This window comes from Rana temporaria, chromosome 3 (assembly GCF_905171775.1).
Source record: "Rana temporaria chromosome 3, aRanTem1.1, whole genome shotgun sequence".
Classification (NCBI taxonomy): Eukaryota; Metazoa; Chordata; class Amphibia; order Anura; family Ranidae; genus Rana; species Rana temporaria.
In genome coordinates this window covers 82,444,258-82,466,723 of record NC_053491.1, presented here as the reverse complement: position 1 = coordinate 82,466,723, position 22,466 = coordinate 82,444,258, and the positions used below count along the sequence as shown (strand labels likewise).

Genomic DNA, 22,466 nt, shown 5'->3' with positions numbered 1-22,466 from the left:
TGCTAACACCGAATGTCAAATTACGAAAATAATTGCAAATCCTTTGTGTCCACCCCTTCCTGTAAGCACTGCATTCAGCGCAAGTATGGACAACACTTTCTCAGTAATTAAACCCCCTTCAGATACAATGAAGCTTGACTGCTAATACATTAAGTCGAACTGTCGAGAATCACAATTTCCGAGTAATGCTGAAAAACAAGTGTGTATTTGCATATAAGCCGCTATATCTTCGCTCCCTTCAGCTTTTCTGTTAGTCGCCAATGAGTCATTGTCACACAGAGCAGCATTTGTTGCTCTTCTGAGCAGAAGCAGCATGGTACAGGCAGCCCACGGTAAGCACTAACCATTGGCACACTGTGTATTTTCCCTTCTAATAGAGATCGCCTATTCAGCAAAGGAAACCAGACTTCCCAAGACTCCTTTCAGATCATTTCATGTTAAAATGTCCTTTTTTTTTTCAGACTAACTTAGCAGCTTCTTGGCAGTCAGCCTTGATTTTCTTTTCCATTGATAAACTACTCTGTTTGGATTGCACTTGCTTATTTTATTTGTATGGCATGTTTTTTGTGTTTAGTCTTTTTTGCTTGGCTTTAGTTATTGATATACATTATTATTATACACAATTTATATAGAGCCAACAGTTTACGCAGCGCCTTACCATATATAAGGGGGACAGCACAATTACAGTACAGTTCAATGCAGAAGGTACAGGAGGGCCCTACTCATAGTGCTTACATACGAAAGGGAGGGGTGGTGGTACAAAAGGTAATGACTACAGAGAATGATTTGATGGGGGTGGCTCAGGGACAGTTGTTAGGTGGGTGTGGGATAGGCTTCCCTGAATAAGTTTTTTTTTTTTAGGGATCTCCTTTAAGAGGACAGGGTAGGGGCTGATCGGACTTCCCGGGGCAGGGAGTTCCAGAGAATAAGAGAGGTTCTGGAGAAGTCCCCGCGAATATGGGAGGAGTTAACAAGGGAGCTAGAGAGCAGGAGGTCCTGGGAGGAGCGGAGGGGACGATTTGGGCAATATCTGCAGATGAGGTTGATGATGTAGATGGGGCGATAATGTGAATAGCCTTGTATGTTGTGATTAGTATTTAGAATTTTACATGGTGGGGTAGGGGAAGCCAGTGAAGGGATTGGCAGAGAGGAGAAGCAGTTACGGATCGGTTAGTGAGGTGTATTAGTCTAGCAGCAGAATTGCTGCTAGACTATAACTGTAGGCCATAACTGTAACTGTAGGCCATTAAGGAGAGAGTTGCAGTAGTCAAGGCGGGAAATAATCAAGGAGTGAATAAGTTGCCTTGTGGTGTTATTAGTCATGCCGTGTACACACAATCGTTTTTTCTGATAAAAAAAGTCAGACGGACTTTTTTTATTGGAAAAAGCGATCGTGTGTGGGCCCCATCGGACTTTTTCCCATCGGTGTAAAAAAATAGAACATGTTTTAAATGTTTCCGATGGAAAAAAATCCGATGGGAAATTCCACGCATGCTCAGAATCAAGTCAACGCATGCTCGGAAGCATTGAACTTCATTTTTCTTGGCTCGTCGTAGTATTTTACGTCAACGCGTTTTGGACGGTTGAAATTTAGTCTTGACAGTGTGTAGGCAAGACTGATGAAAGTCAGCTTCATCGGAATTCCGACAGAAAATTCCATCAGATTTTATTCCATCGGAAATCCAATCGTGTGTATGCGGTATCAGGAAGGGTCGAATTCTGGAGATACATAGGGATTGAACTGGTAGTTCCCATGGAAACTAAAACATTTGTGTTTTTAAATATGTGTAAAGCTAAGGTTTGGTAATTAATGATGTTTTGGGGAGACAGCACCTTACATATTAGGTATACATGTAATGGTGTGTATCCCATGACCTTCAGAAAGCTGCTTTGCTACTAAATTTCCCATCTTGTGTCCCCTCCCATGTAAAAAGATTGTGGCTGCACACCGAAATACCGAAAGTCCATATATTGCAAAATCCCAGTAAAATACATGACACAAACCACAGAAGCAATAGCCAGTACAATGGTTAACGACACGTTTCACACAGTTACATTGTGCTTACATGTGTGAGCAAGCACAATGTAACTGTGTGAAACGCGTTAACCTCTGTACCAGCTTTTGCTTATGTAGTGCGTGTGTGTCATGTATTTAACTGGGATTTTACAATAAATGGACTTTCGGTATTTCGGTGTTCAGACACTTTCTTTTTACATATCATACGGCTGGCGAGCCGAGGTGTGCACCCGTGAGAGGAGACCCACCCATTGAATTTAATCATTGTGTCCTCTTCCAGCCATTGGGTACTGCCTACAGCGCCTGTCTTCTGGAACTGTGGCGGGTAAGAGTAGCAGCTCCTAATCAGAAAAGTCTCGCCACTCAACTTCTGTATCTTCCGCCATTCATAGAACTCGGTTTACTACTCTCCCATGGTGCATCAAGTTCTGTGAACGGAGGAGGAGGAGTTGAATGCCAGCATCTCCTCCCCCCATTCACAGAGTTTGATGCACCATGGGAGTGTAGTAAGCCGAGTTCTATGAATGGCGGAAGATACAGGAGGGGGAAGGCAGCAAGTGCAACCTTACTGATTATGAGCCGCTGCTGGTAACCTTCAAAGACATTTGCTCAGGGTAACATTTGGACGCTGGACACAGCATGGGGGATTTTGAGTAGATGCAGATGCCTGCAGGTAATGAGATACACAACATTACACATAACTAATGTGTATGGTGCTAAATATAAGGAGAAAACCGGGCGCCAGGTCAGTGTGAATAAAAACAACAACACTTTATTCCAATATCCACGTACATCTAAAAAGCTGGTTGGCTCTGGCAGGTTGTACTGGTTGGCTCTGGCAGGTGACACTGATTGGCACTAGCAAGTGGCACTGGTTGGCATTGGCAGGTGGCACTGTTTGGAACTGGCAGGTGGCACTGGCAGGCACTGATTGCCACTAGCAGATGGCACTGGCAGATGGCACTGATTGGCACTGACAGGTGGCACTGATTGGCACTGGAAGGGGGCAGTGGTTGGCACTGACAGGTGGCACTGATTGGCAGATGACAGTGGTTTGCACTGGCAGGTGGCACTGATTGGCACTGGCAGGTGGCACTGATTGGCACTAGCAGATGGCACTGGCAGGTGACACTGGTTGGCACTGATTGTCACTGACAGATGACAGGAGTTGGGACTGGCAGGTGCGCAAGTTCCCTTAGGGGTAGTTCACACCTGAAACATACAAGAACACAGTCAAGTATTCTAAAAAAAAACAGTGCTTGTATTGCGTAACGCTCGTTAACCGCGTTACTCACAAGCCGAGGTTTCACTGTATATTTTAAATAAAATCTTTATTAATGTTTGATATTAACATGGTGTGAACATATTTCTGGCAGTCACAAGCTGTGTCACACCCCTCCAGCTTGTGTCTTGGAATAAGAGGAAGATGAAGCCTTCATCAATCTACATGTAATATCCCACCCCCATTGTGTTTAGCTGGTTAGTGGGTATGGAGGAAGTGGGCCGTCATTGACCACTGTGTGTACGCCCACATGTGTGTCTCTATAGTCACATGGGTTGCTCAGATGTGATAGGGAGGAAATGCTCAGCATAGAAACTCACTGAAAACTGAGCATGTGCTGCGCTGCCAACATTGTTCTGAAAAATCTCTAGCTGGGGACTTGAACAGAAGAGGGGAATAGAGAATAGCAGGAGCAACCAGGTTTTTTAGGCAGAATACAGAAAAGGGATCTTATAGTGACTGAGTATGAATTGAACAGCATGTAATGAAGAATTTATTAATCTTTTTTTATGATGTGGGTTTATTGACACTTTAATGCTAGCAGTATGATACAGTCATCTTCAAAGCAGTTTGATACCTATGTGTCATAGGTGATACAAATGGGGCTTAGGGAAGGTATGAACTGACCCTTGGAAAATGTTTATAATTTCCTTGTCAGAAAATTTAATTCGAAATTGTATTTCTGTTAAAAAAAAATCTAAATGTTGTAATTCTTTATTATTAACCACTTAAGGACCGCCGCCTGTAAATATACGTCGGCAGAATGGCACGGCACGTCCTGTACATCTACCCAGCCGTGGGTTGCGGGTGCGCCCGCGACCCGGTCCGTAGCTCCGGGACCGCGGGACCCGCGGACCCGATCGCCACTGGGGTCCCGCGATCGGTCCCCGGAACTGAAGAATGGGGAGAGCCACGTGTAAACACGGTTTCCTCGTGCTTCACTGTGGCGGCTGCATCGAACGTGTCATCCCCTTTATAGGGAGACACAATCAATGACGTCACTCCTACAGCCACACCCCCTACAGTTGTAAACACACACTAGGTGAAACATAACCCCTTCAGCGCCCCCTGTAGTTAACTCCCAAACTGCAACTGTCATTTCCACAATAAACAATTTTTTGCTGTGAAAATGATATTGGTCCCAAAAATGTGTCAAAATTGTCCGAAGTGTCTGCCATAATGTCGCAGTCACGAAAAAAATTGCTGATCGCCACCATTAGTTGTAAAAAAAAAAAAAAAATTATAAAAATGCAATAAAACTATCCCCTATTTTGTAAACGCTATAAATTTTGCGCAAACCAACCGATAAACGCTTATTGCAATTTTTTTTACCAAAAATATGTAGAAGAATATGTATCGGCCTAAACTGAGGGAAAAAAAATGTTTTATATATTTTTGGGGGATATTTATTATAGCAAAAAGTAAAACATATTGAATTTTTTTCAAAATTGCCGCTCTATTTTTGTTTATAGCACAAAAAATAAAAACTGCAGAGGTGATCAAATACCACCAAAAGAAAGCTCTATTCGTGGGAAAAAAAGGACGCTAATTTTGTTTGGGAGCCACGTCGCACGACTGCGCAATTGTCAGTTAAAGCGACCCAGTGCCGAATCGCAAAAAGGGGCCTGGTCCTTTACCTGCATTTTGGTCCGGGGCTTAAGTGGTTAACATTAATTGCTAGGTACCGGTTGTCACATATGCCTATTTGTTCTGTTCTTCAATTGTATTACATAGCCTCAGTTTTGCCTTGTCAAGGTCAGGTATAGATGTCGCTCTGTATTGTTCTTTGCATCAACTTTACTAGTTAGCGGTTTTTCTTTTTTGCATCCACTATGAATATTGATTTTGTTTGAAAATCTAAATAAAATCAAACAATAGGAAATACAGTAATATCTATGTAAAGTTTAGGTCTATTTGCTGAATTTTGGTCATAGTAAAATTAAAAAAATATTTTATATACGCAGTTTTCTTTGATGGTAAGATGAAGTTTTGAAATTCATGTGCATTTTAAAAAAGTGCACTATGAATGCTCTCCAATCTCCCTGGTGCCGCAAAAGCAGCAGAAAGGTCCATTGTAGTCATTAAAGTGGAGTTCCACCCATAAATATAACATTACATCAGTAGTTTTAAAAAAATGTCATTAGTCCTTTACGATTTTTTTTTTTTTTTTTAGATGCCTTCAAAGTGTTGTTGCTAGGCAGAATAGTTAATCTTCCCACTTCCTGCACCTAGGTGCTTAATGCTTCCTAACCTACACCGCACAGACTCCTGGGAATACAGTGGGTGTAACTTTCCAGGAGTCTGTGCACTTCCCAGTCTCAAAGAATAATGTGACTTGGACAGCACAGGTGCTGAAACCTGATCTGGCACTGCTTGTGCAGCACTGAGCATGTGCGAGATTTGCAAGGCTGAAATCCAGGAAGTCATACATTCTGGCTTCATGATGCCCACACTTAAGATGGCCCCAGTCAATTTCTATTTTATAAAGTGTCTAAATGCTGTAACAACCTAACAAAACGGACCTTAGTTTACAGACTAACTTTACTAGAATACATTAAGCTTGTGTATTACAGGGGTATTTATATTTAAAAAGTGAAATTGTGGCCGGAACTCCGCTTTAAGCACTTTGCGCAATTTGGGTTTTGCTTCTACCTGAATGGGGTTGTTGAGGCCTCCTAGAAAGTATCCATATCTTACTGTCAAAAACAAAAGCCTAATGCAGCCGGTGAAACTCAGGTCAACCTTGTGCCCCTCAAATAGTCACATATGTTCTCAGGCTATCAGAGGAAATCATTTGCTGAAATACATCTATTAGTTGTCATTTTAAATATCATTTTTGGGTATGTCTTAGGGTTGGAGAAAAAAATTGATTTAAATCTTGAATCGAGTTGCGAGGTGAAATCGATTCAGATTTTGACCAAATTGATTTTTTAGATTTTTTTCCATAGGATCGGCGCTCTGCGGACTAGGCCGAAGCCGCAGCCTCGCCTAAAAAATCCTGCCCGTAGCTCGCCGCGATCCTGGGAAAAGGCCACGAGGTCGGATGTCGCAGACTAGGCCGAAGCTGTGGCCTTTTCCCAGGATCGCGGCGAGCTGCAGGCAGGATTTTTTAGGTGAGGCCACCGCTTCGGCCTAGTCCGCGGCCTTTCCCCAGGGTAGCAGCGGACTAGGCTGAAGCCGTGAAGCCGTGGCCTCACCTAAAAACTGCCCCCAGCTGCTTAGGACCGGTGCGGTGTCCATCAGAAAAAAAAACTTGATTCGAATCGTGAATCAAGTTTTTTTTTTTTTTAAATCTCAGATTTTTGGGGGGGCCAAAATCGCCCAACTCTAGGTATGTCTTTTTTGTACTTATGGAAGAACTCAGGAAAGTGACTTACCATCCCAGGAGCTTTGAATGAAGCGAATAAGCAAAGGACATACATGGTGGAAGGGAAACCTGACAGTAGTGTGTTAAAGTAGTTGCAGTCGGGTTAATTGGAAGGAGCAGGAGAGAGAGTAGTTGAGGTGGAGGAGTGAGGGGGTTTCATTTGGAGACTAGAAATCGTCTCCCTTCCGCCCTGATGATTTGCTTTTTTATCATTTTTTGCTGCTGGTGTCAGTAGTTTATGTTAGTTATTTTATTTTTTTACAATTTTTTAGGAGACTCATTGGGGGGCTTTGGTGAGATATCAGGGGTCTAAACAGACATCTGATGTTACACCTTTGAGGCAGAAAAAAGAGTTTAAAGCGGAGCTGCGCCCAAAAGGAGAAGCTCAAAGTGTTCTAGTTTTTGACAGGTATCCGCTCCCACTTCCAGGTAGTAGGTGGATAGGAGTTTGTTGACTATGGGATATGTAGTGTGCATAGAGCAGCACACATGACCTCAACTTATGTGCACTGCTTGTGCCATACAAACAGAAGTGAGGGGCAAAGAGGTTCAGGAGCCTACTGAGTACTTTTCAAGAAGGCAGAATTTTTCATGAAAAATAGATGCAGGGCCATTAATGTGGAGTTTCACCCAAAAGTAGAACTTCCGCTCATCTTATTCCTCCCCCCCTCTGGCACCTTTTGGGGGGACAGGATACCTGTCTTTAACAGGTATTCTTTGCCACTTCTGGGAGTCCGGGACGTGGCGGAGAGAGGAGTGGGCCTCGCGCATGCGCAGTATGGTTCCTGGCATGAAGCCTAAAGGCTACACTGCCGGGTTCCCTTAACCGCAATGGCAGCGGCAGCACCCGACAGCTGATGGAAACATCAGCTGTAAGTGCCAACATCGCTGGACTTCAGGACAGGTAAGTGTCCTATTATTAAAAGCCAGCAGCTGCAGTATGTGTAGCTGCTGGTTTTTAATTGTATTTTTTTGGGCGGACCTCCGCTTTAAGTAGTGGAAGCGTATATGTTATTTTTGGAGAAATTGGATATCGTTCAGTGTCAGTTTAAATTATGCCAAGTAACATGGAACAAATACAAAATACCATATATACTCGAGTATAAGCCGAGTTTTCAGCCCTTTTTTTAACCATTTCCATACAGGGCACTTATACACCTTCCTGCCCAGACTAATTTTCATCTTTCAGCGCTGTTGCACTTTGAATGACAATTGCGCGGTCATGCTACACTGTACCCAAACTAAATTTTTATAATTTTGTTCCCACAAATAGAGCTTTCTTTTGGTGGTATTTGATCACCTCTGGGATTTTTATTTTCTGCTAAAAAAATAAAAAAAATGACCAAAAATTTGGATTTTTTTTTTGTTTCTGTTATAAAACATTGTAAATAAGTATGTTTTCTCCTTCACTGATGGGCACTGATGGTACTGCACTGGCGGGCACTGATAAGGCGGCACTGATGGGCACCGATGAGGTGGCATTGATGGGCACTGATGAGGGGCACTAATATGCGGCACTGATATGCAAAAACGGATGGGCACTGATAGGCGGCACGGATGGGCACTGATAGTTGGCATGGATGGGCACAGATAGGCGGCATGAATGGGCACGGATAGGTGACGCGGATGGACACTGATAGGCGGCATTTATGGATGGGCACTGATAGGTGGCACTGATGGACATGGATGGGCACTGATAGGTGGCACGGATGGGCACTGATAGGTGGCACTGATGTACTGCAATGTGTTGTACTAATGGATGCCAATCAGTGCCAAACAATAATGCCTGCCAATCAGTGATGCCCATTGTGGGCACTGATTGGCATCCATTGTGGGCACTGATTGGCATCCATTAGGAATCCATTATTAATTTCTGATTGGCATCCCTGGTGGTCTAGGGTGGCATACCTGTGGTGGGCATCCCCGGTGGTCTGGTGGCATCCCTGGTGGTCGAGTGTGGGCATCTTTGGGGGGGCTGCGCTGATAATCCATCAGCACAAACCCCCCCTGTCAGAGGAGCAGCCGATCGGCTCTCCTCTACTCGCTTCTAACAGACGCGAGTGAGGAAAAGCTGATCACCAGCTTTTCCTGTTTACATCGTGATTAGCCGTGATTGGACACGACTGAACACGTGGTAAAGAGTCTCCATCAGAGACTCTTTACCTAGATCGGTGTTGCGGGGTGTCAGACTGACAGTGTCTGCTGGGAAACTGAGTCCGAGGATGAGAGAACGTCCGTGATAGGCAGGACTGTGTCTGCTGAGAAACGCCTATCGCGGAAGGGACCAGGAGATGATCGTGACTTTTAAACAATGAATGGACGCCCACAGCCTGTCAATTTCAGGTACACTGACTCGGGCACAGTTAGGCTGCAATGGGCACAGTGAGGATGGGCACAGCGAGGTTGCATTGGGCACAGTGAGGTTGCAATGGGCACAGTGATGTTGGCACAGTTAGGTTGCAATGGGCACAGTGATGTTGACACAGTTAGGGTGCAATGGGCACCGTGAGGTAGACACAGTGAGGTTGCAATGGGCACAGTGAGGTTGGCACAGTGAGGTTGGCACAGTGAGGTTGCAATGGGCACAGTGAGGCGTTGGATTTCTGGACAGTGACTATGATAATCAGAAGGCAGACGTTGAGATATCTGCTTAGTACAAAACATGTTTTGGTATTGTGAATGTGCACATCATTAAGGAAAGAACTTGTAAGGTCCACAATGCACTGCCATTTAGGCTGCGAAAGATGTTTTCAAAACTGCACCAAAAACGCAACAATTTTTACCATGATGCATTTTTGCCTTGTTTTCCCATTCATTTCAATGTGAAGGTGCATTTTTGATGCGTTTTTTTTTTACCACACCAAAAGTGTAGCATGCAATGCAGGACTTTTAAAAATGCAGCTGACCAGTATAAAGAGGTCAACAGGATATAAAAGTCATGCATTTTCCTTCTGCTTTCAGTAAGACAAAATCAGAAGAAAAACTGATAACAATTTGATTCAGTGACATATTATTGGTATAGAGACTGACATGTCTGCTTTGTTCTGTATTTCAGATGGAATCATTTTTCTAGCATCATTCTGGTCCTGCTGCTGCTGGTCGAGCAGCGTCACTACATGATCACATGACTCTGGATATGGACTCAGTCCTGTCAGACTTTGTTCGGTCTACAGGGGCTGAACCTGGTCTGGCAAGGGACTTGCTGGAAGGTAAGGAGACTTTTTTGGATGTCATTTGTTGTTATCTTGCTGTTTTTTAAAAAGTGGACTTCCATGCAAATTGCAGATGGCATACATACACAGGAACGGATTTACCGTATTTATCGGCGTATAACACGCACAGGCGTATGACACCCACCCTAACTTTAAGAGGGACGTTTCAGGAAAAAAACTTTCCACGGCCCCCACGTATAACACGCAGGCACAGTTTACCCTCTATTTTCAGGGTAAAAAAGTGAGTGTTATACGCCAATAAATACAGTACTTGCCAAACTTTCCGAACAAAGGGCCAGTTTACTGTCTTTGAGGTTTTAGAGGGGCCAGACTGTGGCCAGTGGGATTAGAAAATGCTGTGGTGTTAGTGAGAGCAAACAGTGTCCCATCGTTGGTGTCTGTGGGAGGAATGGTGCCCATCATTTACGTGTGCGGGACGAATGGTACCCCATCATTGGTATCTGTGGAAGGAATAGTGCCTCATCATTGGTGTCAGTGGGAGGAATGGTGCCTTATCATTGGTGTCTGTGAGAGCATTGCTGCTACATCATTGGTGTCTGTAGGAGGAATGATGCACCACCTATGGTGTTTGTAAGAGGAATATTGCCCCATCATTGGTGTCTGTGGGAGGAATGGTGCCCCATCATTGGTGTCTGTGGGAGGAATGGTGCCCCATCATTGGTGTCTGTGGGAGGAATGGCGCCCTATCATTGGTGTCAGTGGAGGGAACAGTGCCCCATCCTCGGTGTCTGTTATTCCGCGTACACACGATCAGTCCACCCGATGAGAACGGACCGAAAAAAAAACGATCGTGTCAGAACGCGGTGACGTAAAACACAACGACGTGCTGAAAAAAACTAAGTTCAATGCTTCCAAGCATGTGTCAACTTGATTCTGAGCATACGTGGATTTTTAACCGATGGTTGTGCCTACTAACGATCGTTTTTTTCCCATCAGTTAGGAATCCATCGGTTAAATTTAAAGCAAGTTGGCTTTTTTTTAACCGATGGTTAAATAACCTATGGGGCCCACACACGATCGGTTTTGACCGATGAAAACGGTCCATCAGACCATTGTCCTCTGTTTAACCTATCGTGTGTACGAGGCCTAAGAGGAATGATGCTTCATCATTGGTGTCAGTGGAAGGAACAGTGCCCCATCATTGGTGTCGGTGGGAGGAATGGTGCCCCATCATTGGTGTCTGTTGGAGGAATGGTGCCCCATCATTGGTGTCTGTGGGAGGAATGGTGCCCCAATAGATGACAAGCTACCCCAAGGACTGGATAAAGGTAGGCAAAGAGCCACATCCGGCCTGCGGGCTGCAGTTTGGAGAACACTGCCCTGGGTCATTGTTTAACATGCTCATTTACAATATTGAGCTGGGCCCACACCATAGTGACTGCCTACACTCACAGATTTGGTCATACTTTCTATCTAATTGATTAAAAAGAGATGTAAGAAGGACGAGTGGCTTTGTGCATTGAAATGTTGGATTTTGGTTCCCTGCATTCTTCCATTAGAGATTCTTATATGATAGATTACAGATTTTCTATGTCTGACATTTGTTGGTACAGATTGCGATTGTTCCAGCAGCATCGCCCTTCTTCGTCATCAAGTCTCGGTGTACACGGTGTTCTTGGTTGTACTTACCCATTTAGGCAGGTGTAAGAAATTACTAACGACAGCTTGTATATATAATGGAGACCATTTCAGATGAGGTTGCAGGTTCACAGAAATGAGAATTCATCTATTTTTAATAATCCTACGTATGTACAGAACACGCATCAGTTGCTTTTCTGCTGAGAAACGCAGACATAGCATAAATATTTCCCTACTGCCATTCCTAAGGTGCATTAAAACAGCTTATATTGTTGATTAGTCATTTATTTCGTTTGATGTTGTTATTTCCAGAATCTGGTTGTAATGTGAGAATTATACTTTTCATGTTCTATAAATTTCAGTCAAATTATAAACATTTAATAAAAGTGGTATTAAACCCAAAATGTTATATATTGCAGCTTACAAATCGTTAGATGTGGTGACTGCATCGGTTTTCTTTTTTAGTTTTTTTTCACCTGGTGATCTGTCCAGTAAAACATCTCCTGTATTAGAGTGTCCCCACTCTGGATGAAGGAGCACAGGGGCACCTTTGGACAGCAGCATTATCATTCTAGGGGGAGGGGAGTGACATGCTGCGTACACACGGTCGGAATTTCCAATGGAAAAAGTCTGATGGGAGCCTTTCATCGGATATTTCGACCGTGTGTATGCCCCATTGGACTTTTTCAGTTGGAATTTCCGACAGACTTGGATAGAGAGCAGGTTCTCAATTTTTCGGAAAATCCGTTCGCCTGTATGGAATTTCCGCCGGGAAAAAAACAGAAACAATTTAACGCATGCTCGGAAGCATTGAACTTCTTTTTCTCGCCTTGTCGTAGTGTTGTACGTCACCGCGTTCTTCAGAGAACTTGTGTGTGACCGTGTGTATTTAGCTACACTAACAAATTGATGCTGAACTCCAGCTCCAACGCTCTTTAAGCAGTTACAGCAAACTGTTATTTTTTATTCCTTTTGGGATAAAGGCTGAAATGTAAGCACCTCTCTGTCTGTTGTAAATTGTTTGTCTCAGCCCTCTAAGGCCTCGTACAGACGGACGGACTGTTCGCTGAAAACAGTCCGCCGGACCGTTTTCAGCTGACATGTCCGCCCGGAGATTTCTGTCTGATGGTTGTACACACCATCAGACAGAAATCCGTGCGTACACGATACGCGGTGACGAGGCCGCGCCGTCGCCGCGGCGACGTGCGCGGCCCTGGAAGTTCAATGCTTCCACGCATGCGTCGAAGTGATTCGACGCATGCGAGGGATGGCGGCCGATCGGACATGTACGGTGAGTCTATACAGACGACCGAACATGTCAGACGGACAGGCTTCCAGCGGACATGTTTCTTAGCATGCTAAGAAACATTTGTCCGCTGCAAAACGGTCGGCTTGACGAATGTCCGCTGGAAACCTGTCCGGTCGGCCATACACACGACCGAACATGTCTGCTGAAACAGATGTAGCAGTTAGGCCCTGTACACACTACCGAACATGTCTGCTGAAACTGGTCCGCGGACCAGTTTCAGCAGACATGTTCGGTAGTGTGTACAGGGCCTAACTGCTACATCTGCAGGACAGCATGTTCAGTTGAATGACATCAGACTTACTGGGAAGATCGACAGATGAAAATAAAGGAAAGAAAGCCAGAAAAACAAAACAAATGTGACACCACATCTAATGCCGCGTACACACGATCATTTTTCAGCATGAAAAAAAACGTTGTTTTTCAGCATGTCCAAAAAACTACGTTTTCCCAACTTCATCATTAAAACGACGTTGCCCACACACCATCGTTTTAAAAAAATGATCTAGCAAAGCGCGGTGACGTACAACACGTACAACGGCACTATAAAGGGGAAGTTCTATTCGCCTTTGGGCTGCTTTAGCTGATTCCGTGTTAGTAAAAGATGATTCACGCTTTTTTGTCTGTTACAGCATGATGAATGTGCTTACTCCATTATGAATGGTAGTTTTACCAGAACGAGCGTTACCGTCTCATTACTTGCTTCTGAGCATGCGCAGGTTTTTTACGTCGTTTTAGCCCACACACGATTATTTTTTACAACCCGAAAAACAACATAGTTTAAAACGTCGTTAAAAATGCAGCATGTTCGAATTTTTTTCTTGTCGTTTTTCAGAACCTGAAAAATGATCATTTTAAATTACATTTTTGAAAAACTACGTTTTTTTCATGCCGAAAAATGATCGTGTGTACGCGGCATAAGAATTAGTAAGCTGCAATGTAATAAATGTTTGCTTTTAGGTTTAATACCACCCTAAAGTCTAAGAATTTATCAAAATTGGAGCAGGAAAAATGTACAGCAAATTTTGTGGCAACCTATCAGCTCCTAGCTTCAGCTTGTTCTGTTAGGTCTCGTACACACGACCGAACATGTCTGCTGAAACTGGTCCACGGATCAGTTTCCGCAGACATGTCCAACCGTGTGTAGGGCCTAGCGGACCGGATTCCTGGCCGAGCGGACAGGTTTCCAGCGGACAAAAGTTTCTTAGCATGCTAAGAAACTTGTCCGCTGGAAGCCTGTCCGTCGGACATGTCCGATGGTCAGTACGATTTATCGGACATGTCCGCTGGCCCGAGAACCCGCGCATGGCGTCGAAGTGATTCGACGCATGCGTGGAAGCATTGAACTTCCGGGTTCGCGCACGTCGCTTCGTCATCGTCGCCGCCACGTCACCGCTTCGTCACCGCTTCGTCACCGCGTATTCTTTCAGCAGACATGTCACCGCTTCGTCACCGCGTATTCTGCCAGCAGACATGTCCGATGAAAACGGTCCGCGGACCGTTTTCATCGGACATGTCTGGCCGTGTGTACAAGGCCTGAGCCTTTGAAAATGAAAAGTAGAAGCCGATTGGTTGCCATACACAGCCGCTCCAGATTCTGACTGCTCCAGATTTAATAAATTGCCCTCTTTGTCTGGAAAGTACTGGAAAGTTGGTACTGTATGTGATAGTAGTTCCGAATTCATCCATAATGATGGTATGGGAATGCCATGCTCTTGGCACACTTGGTGATTATTCAATGCTTATTTCTGTGCAGAATAAAATGTTTTCTGCATGTCCCAGTCTTGTCACACCTGTGTGAAAAATCTGTTGTCACAATCATGGTCTATGCTAATAAGATTTATCATGTACTATACTGTTTCAGACAGTGCTGAAGTAACATTTTGTTCTCTTTGTGCTGCACACCATACATCAACATTTTATTTATCTGTACTTTTGGATCATTTGAAAAAAGCTGCAATTTCCCTTTAAAGGAGAATTACAGACAAAGCCTGTTTGGCTGTACTTCTCCTATGGATCACAGGATCCACCCAGAACCCTGGACTGGCACCCGGCTCAGCCTCTCAGCAAGCCACTGAGTGCCTTAGCCGGCCGCTCCTGCCCCCTCTACAACCAGGCGCTCCAATGAGCAGAGAGCCGGAGACTGACAGGCAGCAGCTCTCTGCACAGGGAGCTCTGAGAACCGACTGATCAGCAGTGTTTGATCACTCAGTTTTCAGTCTTAAGCCTTGTACACACGACCGGTTTTCTTGCCAGGAAAACTGCCAAGAGAGCTTTTGGCCGGGAAAACCGGCCGTGTGTATGCTTCCTTGCAGTTTTCCCGATAGGAAAACTGCTGGGAATCCCGGCTGGAAAATAGAGAACCCAGCAGTATTCCTATGGGGAGACACTGCCGGGGAGCATACACACGGCCAGAACACCTCTAGATCAGGGGTCTCAAACTGGTGGCCCTCCAGCTGTTGTGAAGTCCCACCATGCCTCTGCCTGTGGCTCTATGCTTGTAACTGTCAGCCTTGCAATGCCTCATGGGACTTGTAGTTTTCGCAACAGCTGGAAGGCCACCAGTTTGAGACCCCTGATCTAGAGCAAAAATATCTTACTAGAGGCTCAACTCACTATGATGCACAACTTACTTTAAAGGGCAACTCCACCTTTGTTACGTTACAGTCATATTTGAAGTATATGTGAACTCTCACCTTGTAAAACAACTTATTCAGTTTAATGTGGTTGTGGTTTTTCTTCTTCTTCTTCTTACCTGCAAAGCAAAGGCATACTGTGCTAGTATGCATCGCATACTAGCACATTATGTGCAACTTGCCTGAAAACAAAGCCTTCCAGCAAAGCAATGTCATCGTTGGAGACAGCTTCCATCCTTACCCATCTTACTTCTGGGTTCGCGGACTCCGGCTCTGTGACTGGCCGAAGCCGTGATGACGTCACTCCCACGCATGCGCGCAGGAACCATCGGTCACAGCACAGGGCTCTGAAGCAACAGCACGAGTGGCCGTTCCTTTAGAGCGCATGTGTCAGTGATGTTACTGGCTGCATGTACAGTAAATATCTTCTAAACGGTGCACATAGTACCGATATTTTGCAGTGCGATTTGTTTCATTACAAAAAAGAAATGCAAATTGCACTGCAAAGAATTGCAGGAGGTTTAAACAGGATTACAGTGCGATTCCTGTCTGAATCACATGCAGTTTCCCCCACTGCTCCTGTGTGTATGTATAGAAAGGGATTAAAACGTCATCTTGTGGGCAGTTTAAAAAAAATGTTAGAACTCACAGTACTTATCTGGCCACATGCAAAATAATCTACATAGGTGTCCTGGTCCTCCAATGGTAGCAAATCAGGGGCCGCTGGAGGTACTCACAGGGCTGGAGGAGAAGTTCCGGGACTCCATGGGTATAGGGCGGAAGTGATGTCAGCTTGGGGGCGGACCCCATCTACATGAGCACTTCCAGTGGCCCTGATTTTCTGCCAGATATGTATTGTACTGTAAATTCTAACATTTTTAAACTGTACACTAGATGGCGCTGCAAGCCCTTTTTATACACACACAGGGGCGGTGGGGGAAATATCATGCATTTTGGAAAGGAATCGCAACACACTCCTGTTCAAATCGCATGTGATTCTTTGCAGTGCGATTTACAGGCATTCATTTTGTATTGACGTAAATCGCACTCCAAAAGTATCAGTTTCAGTATCAGGACCATTTTGATGAGGACTGATACTCAAATGCTTGGTATCGGCACCAATACCAGTATCGGTATCTGTGCATCCCTACACACTGGTCTTTCCAGTGAATTGCAGTGCAGGTGCGGGGGGAGGGGAGGTGAGAGCAGAGGGACTGTCAGGAACACCAGAGATTTCACACAAAGGAAGCAATACAAAGAGAACAGGAGACTTTTTCAAACAAATGCATAGTACCGCAGGAACATATCAGAAATGTGAAATTTTGGGTTGACATGTTCTTGCGTTGTCATTTTATAAGAATCTGGCAAGAATGGCTTAAAAAATCAAAAAGCCTCTATTTAAAAGGTTGTGATGTATAATTAATACCAGGTTGGATACAACTGATTTATTCTACCTTTATTGTACCTGTCACCTATATAATGGAATTAAATCCGTCTACAGTTAGCTCCCATTGGGGTAGATGGATCAAACGACATATCACTGCGAGATATTAAACCATTAACAGCCTCTATTTCTCATGATTTTTTTTTTTATCTTCACCTGATATTGACACCTCCCTCACCATTGAGACATCTCTGTGGGGAAGAATACCTAACACCCCCCAGTGGCCAGAGAGCCCCCGGTATGGAGCTGACAAGTGATAATTGCCTCACTGTGCAGTTTCTATACACTCCCAGCCAGAATGATCTTTTGTCTATGGGAACCGTGTAATTGGCCAAGTAATAAGTGTGGTTTATCACACATGCAAACAAACATATGGCTCCATATGAACATATTTGAGAATGGTGGGGGGTGGCTGGTGGTGTACTCCTGTGAGGAATTGGTATCTAAGAGCCTTGCTCAGGGCAGAAGTCTAATCTGTTGGTCTCTGAGAGTGTCCCTCCCTCTCCTTGGTATCCCTTTTGAGATCCCTGAGGGTTAGGGGGTAGGGAGCTGAGGGTTGTGTCTAGGTGACTGTCATCCTTTCACACATATATCTATGTTCTACAAGTTCCTGAGGAAACAGTATAATAGTGCTACGAAATGCGTCAAAACACACCCTCACCCCATTGGAGCATTCAGCACTCAGTGAGAAAAAAAGAACTGTACCTCTGTTACCAGGGCCGGATTTTCTCTCCCTGCCGCCCCAAGGCCAGGCTCCACAATGCACCCCCTCCCTGCCAACCGAACCCCCCCCCCCCAAATCAACAGAGAATGTGCGGCACGGTTAGATCAAATATGTTTTGTTTGTTTTTTTACTTTTTTATCACTTTTTTTATTTTTATTTATTTGTAGCTTGTCGCTTACTTTCTTAAATTTTTGTATAATTTTCTTATTATTTTTCTTATTATTTTTTTTTTTTTTTAACAAATAGGTTGGTCTTATTTGAGAAGACATCAAAATACAAGTAACATGTGTATACAGCTCAGACAGAACAATACATAAATCGTCACTCAAACTAACAGGGACTTAGCGCTCACCACAGTCTAGTAACAAACCGTAACATCAAACCCACATTTTTCTTATTCTTTACTTTTTTATTTTATTAATTTAATTATTAATTCTTATTATTTATTTATTTTTTATCAAATTTTTTTCACTTAACTTTTTTGTTATCACACAGGAGAAAACAATTCCCTGTGTGATAGCAATTGGAGGTGACATGTTCTCTTTATTGACCCTGTCACCTCCAAAACAGGAGTCCTAGCACTGTGCTAGAACTCCTGTCACAGCTGGGATAGGAAGAGCACAGCTCTCCCCTCTCTCTGTGTACATCGGCAGCAGGGACAGGAGACAGACTCGGTGGCCAGGGGGAGGACGGAGTCCCGAAGACAGAGCCAGCAGAGAGAGGTATGTGGGGTGGGGGGGGGGAGGGGAGGACGGACGGGAGCACATATTTTACAAGTGATTTCGGCGACATCGCCGCAATCACTTGTTAACGAGCGAGTGGATTCCCCCACAACTTACCGCCCTTAACTGTATCTTCAGGGCGTCGGGGGACTCCATGCCACTGCCGCCCCTTGGAGCCCTGCCGCCCCAAGGCCTGGCCTCAGTGGCCTTGTGGGAAATCCGGGCCTGTCTGTTACTATATATATGTTGGTCATTTTCTGACTGGTGGGATGTTCTGGGCAGTATGTATGTGGAAGATATTATTTTCTCTTATGCCGTGTACACACGATCGGAAATTCCGACAAGAAAATTGTGGATTTTTTCGGATGGAATGTTGGCTCAAACTTGTGTTGCATACACAAGGTCACACAAATCTTGACAGAAATTCCGACTGTCAAGAACGTGTGATGTACAATAGATACGACGAGCCGAGATCAATGAAGTTCAATAGGCAGTTCGGCTCTTCTGCTTGATTCTGAGCATGCGTGTTTCTTTGTGGGTGGAAATTGCATACAGATGAGCGGATTTTCCAATAGGAACTTTTTCCGTCGGAAAAATAGAGAACCTGTTCTTAATCTTTTGTTGGCAGAATTTTCGACAGCAAAAGTCCGATGGAGCATACAAACGGTCGGAATTTCTGACCAAAAGCTCACATCGGACTTTTCTTGTCGAAATTTGCGATCGTGTGTACGCAGCATTGGACACTCCCAAATTAAAAATGGGGTGAAAAAGCTGACTGAAGGAAGTAGGAGAGCACTGCCTAAATGGAACACTACTTTTCATGTTTAGATTTCAGTTACTTAGCTCTGTCAGCAAAAATAATTTGTCAGCAGGAAGTATTCAGAACGTGTGAAAAGGGGCCCCATTCATACAAAAATTCTCATGCTTCACAAAGCAACAACAGGTAACAAAAAATACTAGCCTGCCTGTCTACGTTCAGCAGTTCTGCCACTATTGGAAATGGTCTCCCTGACCACAAGTTCCTCAGGCTCCCTTAGCCCTTTTCACACGTGCAGACCGTTCGTTTTATCAGTTCAATCATGTTATTTCATCCATTTTTACAGCAGTTTTTTTACATCTGACAGTCCTTAACCACTTGCCGTCTGCCATATAGCAAAATAACGTTGGCAAAGTGGTTCTGTTATCCTGACCGGACGTCATATGCTGTCCGCAGGATAACAAGCCGATGCGCGCAGCGATCGGTGGTGCGGTGTGCTGATCATGATGTAACCAGGAAGAGCCGTTGATCGTATTTTCCTCACTCGCGTCTGACAGATGCCAGTAGAAGAGAGACGATCAGCTGCTCTCCTGGCAGGGGGGGGTCTGTGCTGATAGTTTATCAGCGCAGCTCCCCCTCAGATGCCTGCCCGGGACCACCAGGATACCGCCCAGGACCATGAGGATGGACGTCCACACTGGGCCACCAGGTATGCCCCCTAGACCACCAGGGAATGCCAATCTGTGCCAGGCTGCTGCCAATCAGTGCCCACCCGCAATGCCTACCACTGCCAGTGCCACCAGGGTTGCCTATCAGTGCCATCTACCAGTGCCGCATATCAGTGCCCAGTGCCGCCTATCAGTGCCACCAATAGGTATCCATCAGTGCAGCCTTTCAGTGCCCATCAGTGTTGCCTATCAGTGCCCACCAGTGCCACCCATGCGTGCCCATCAGTGCCACCTATCAACGCCCATTAGTGCTGCATATCAGTGCCGCCTATCAGTGCCCATCAGTGCCACCTATTAGTGCCGTTTAGCAAAAAATAAAAACTGCAGAGGTGATCAAATACCACCAGTGTAGCATGACCGCGCAATTGTCATTTAAACAGGGACTGCGCAGAAACCTAAAAATTGGCTTGGGCAGGCAGGGAGGTAAGTGCCCGTTATTGAAGTGGTTTACCACTTGAGTCTCTGAGCCATTTTTTTCAAAAATGTTCATGCAAAAACAGACCGTTTGTCTGTTTACATCCGTTTTTCATCTGTTCTGTTTTCTTAATGGAACAAAAATAGGGCTTTGATCCGTTTAAAAAAAAAGAATGTTGACAGGTATGGATGTAAATGGACGATCATCTGTTTACATCCATGTTTCCATAGAGATGCATTGATATCAATTGTTTCATCTGTTAATGGATGGATGAAAAACAGACAGACGGTCTGCACGTGTGAAAGGGTACCTTGCTGCATGGGCCCCCTCTTAGTCTCTAGGTCGAAGGTCTCCTGATACCCCCAGGCGATCTCACTCCTCCAAGACTCAAATTCCTCTAGCTCTCCTAGACTTTCTCCCAGTTGCCTTAGCTCTAGTCTCCCAGACACTCTCATGCCTAGTACACACGACTGGGATTCCCAACGGGAAAAGGTCCATCGAAAATCCCGAGGGGAAAACCGAGAACCTGCTCTCTACTTTTCCCCTGTACAGACGAATCGATTTTATGTGATAGACCAACACAAAGTGGCACAATATTGTGAAGTGGAAGGAAAATGAGAAATGATTTTAAAAATGTTTACAAATAAATATGTTAAAGTGTGGCCTGCATTTGTATTTAGCCCCCCTGAGTCAATACCTTTCACTTCAATTACAGCTGCAAGCCTTTTTGGGAAAACCGAGAACCTGCTCTCTACTTTTCCCCCATACAGACGATCAGTTTTCCCGTCGGGAAAACTCAGATGAGAGCTTTTCCTCGGGAATCCCGACTATGTTTATGCTCCATCTGAGTTTTTCCCCACAGAAAAACTGCCAAAAATGGACGGTTTCTGCTACACACGGCCAGGTTTTCTGACAGGAAAAAGTCAGTCGGCAATCCCGGCGGGAAAAAAGAATAGAGCTGGTTCTCTTTTCTTTCCTTTTTTTTGTCCGGCGGGTTTGGCAGTTTTCCCGTCGGAAAAACTGCGAGGCAGCATACGCACGGCCGGGATTCCCGGCCAAAAGCTCTCCTCACAGTTTTCCCGTCGGAAAACCCGGTTGTGGGTACAGGGCATTAGCTGGCCCAACTGTCCAATGTCCTGCAACTTTTTCTACCTGGAGTTCTGTCTCGAGGTGTATTGTCTCTAGACAGGAGAACGCCTCCCTCCTGGCTGCAGAAACTGCAACAACTCCAACTCCACCTGCTACTGCAGTAATTCTTATAATTCTTACATAACCCCTGCACACATGTGCCCTCGCAAATCCTGTACACCAGGTTTAAGGTTCTGCCCTGCCCAATACTCTTTGGAACCTTCAAGCTCCCGGCCCCAATCTAGAATTGCCAAATCCGGGAAAGCCTAGGTTCACACTGCTGCGAATTCAAAATCGTGGTAAAATTCGCGATTTTACCGCGATTTTGCAGCGATTTCGGCCGCAATTTAATGTAAATCGCGGCCCGAAATCGCAAAAAGTAGTACAGGAACTACTTTTTGAAATCGCAGATGCGGCGTCGCACTGATTAGGACAGTGCCATTGCCGACAATTGCCGCCGATTTGAGATACGATTTGACATGTCAAATCGCATCTCAAATCGTTCCAAATCGTACCCAGTGTGAACCAGGGCAAAAACATAGAACACTGTTTTCTCTGTTCCCAATCAACCTGCCAGAGCTACTCAAACTGCAGCTTTGAGAATCCACTTTCACTTTTATGGCCATTTACATAGTAGCAGGGTCTTCCACTGTTATACCGTCTATGTGCATGAGTCCCAAAGTGTCACCTGCTGGCACAGCCTGGCAGATAATTGAAACCAATGTGCAATATTTGTGATTTACCTGACTAAATAAATAGAAAAAATAAATATTGAGTGTTTAAGCTATGACCATATTGCAAAACACTATACAGGCCCTTTAAGATGCCGAATTACAAGGTTTTATTAAAGCGGTTGTAAACCCATCGATGTAACACTTAAAAAAACTGTTAACATTCCCGGCATGCCGGGAATGCTAACTGCACATTGGTTGTGCTTTCAACCAAACTGTCAAACCATCCAATGGCTGGTGTCATAACTGATCACATGTGCAGCTTCATGGCAGTTGAAGATTGAACAAAGGCCAAGATGGCAGCTTCCTTGGCTGAAAAAGATAGGAGGGTTTACAACCGCTTTAATGTATAAATGCTATATATGTATATATGCTAGGTGATTATACTCTGATAGCCC

At 44.7% G+C, this 22,466-nt stretch overlaps 1 protein-coding gene across 1 annotated transcript in view; it reads left to right on the top strand.

Moving 5' to 3' along the window:
• OTUD7A (OTU deubiquitinase 7A) overlaps positions 1 to 22,466 on the top strand; it is a 220,696-nt gene that overhangs the window by 61,348 nt on the left and 136,882 nt on the right. Inside the window, exon 3 of the mRNA XM_040342822.1 lies at positions 9,722 to 9,875. Within this exon, the coding sequence (XP_040198756.1) occupies positions 9,791 to 9,875 (85 nt within the window). The 5' untranslated portion in view covers positions 9,722 to 9,790. The remainder of the gene's footprint in view (positions 1 to 9,721; positions 9,876 to 22,466) is intronic.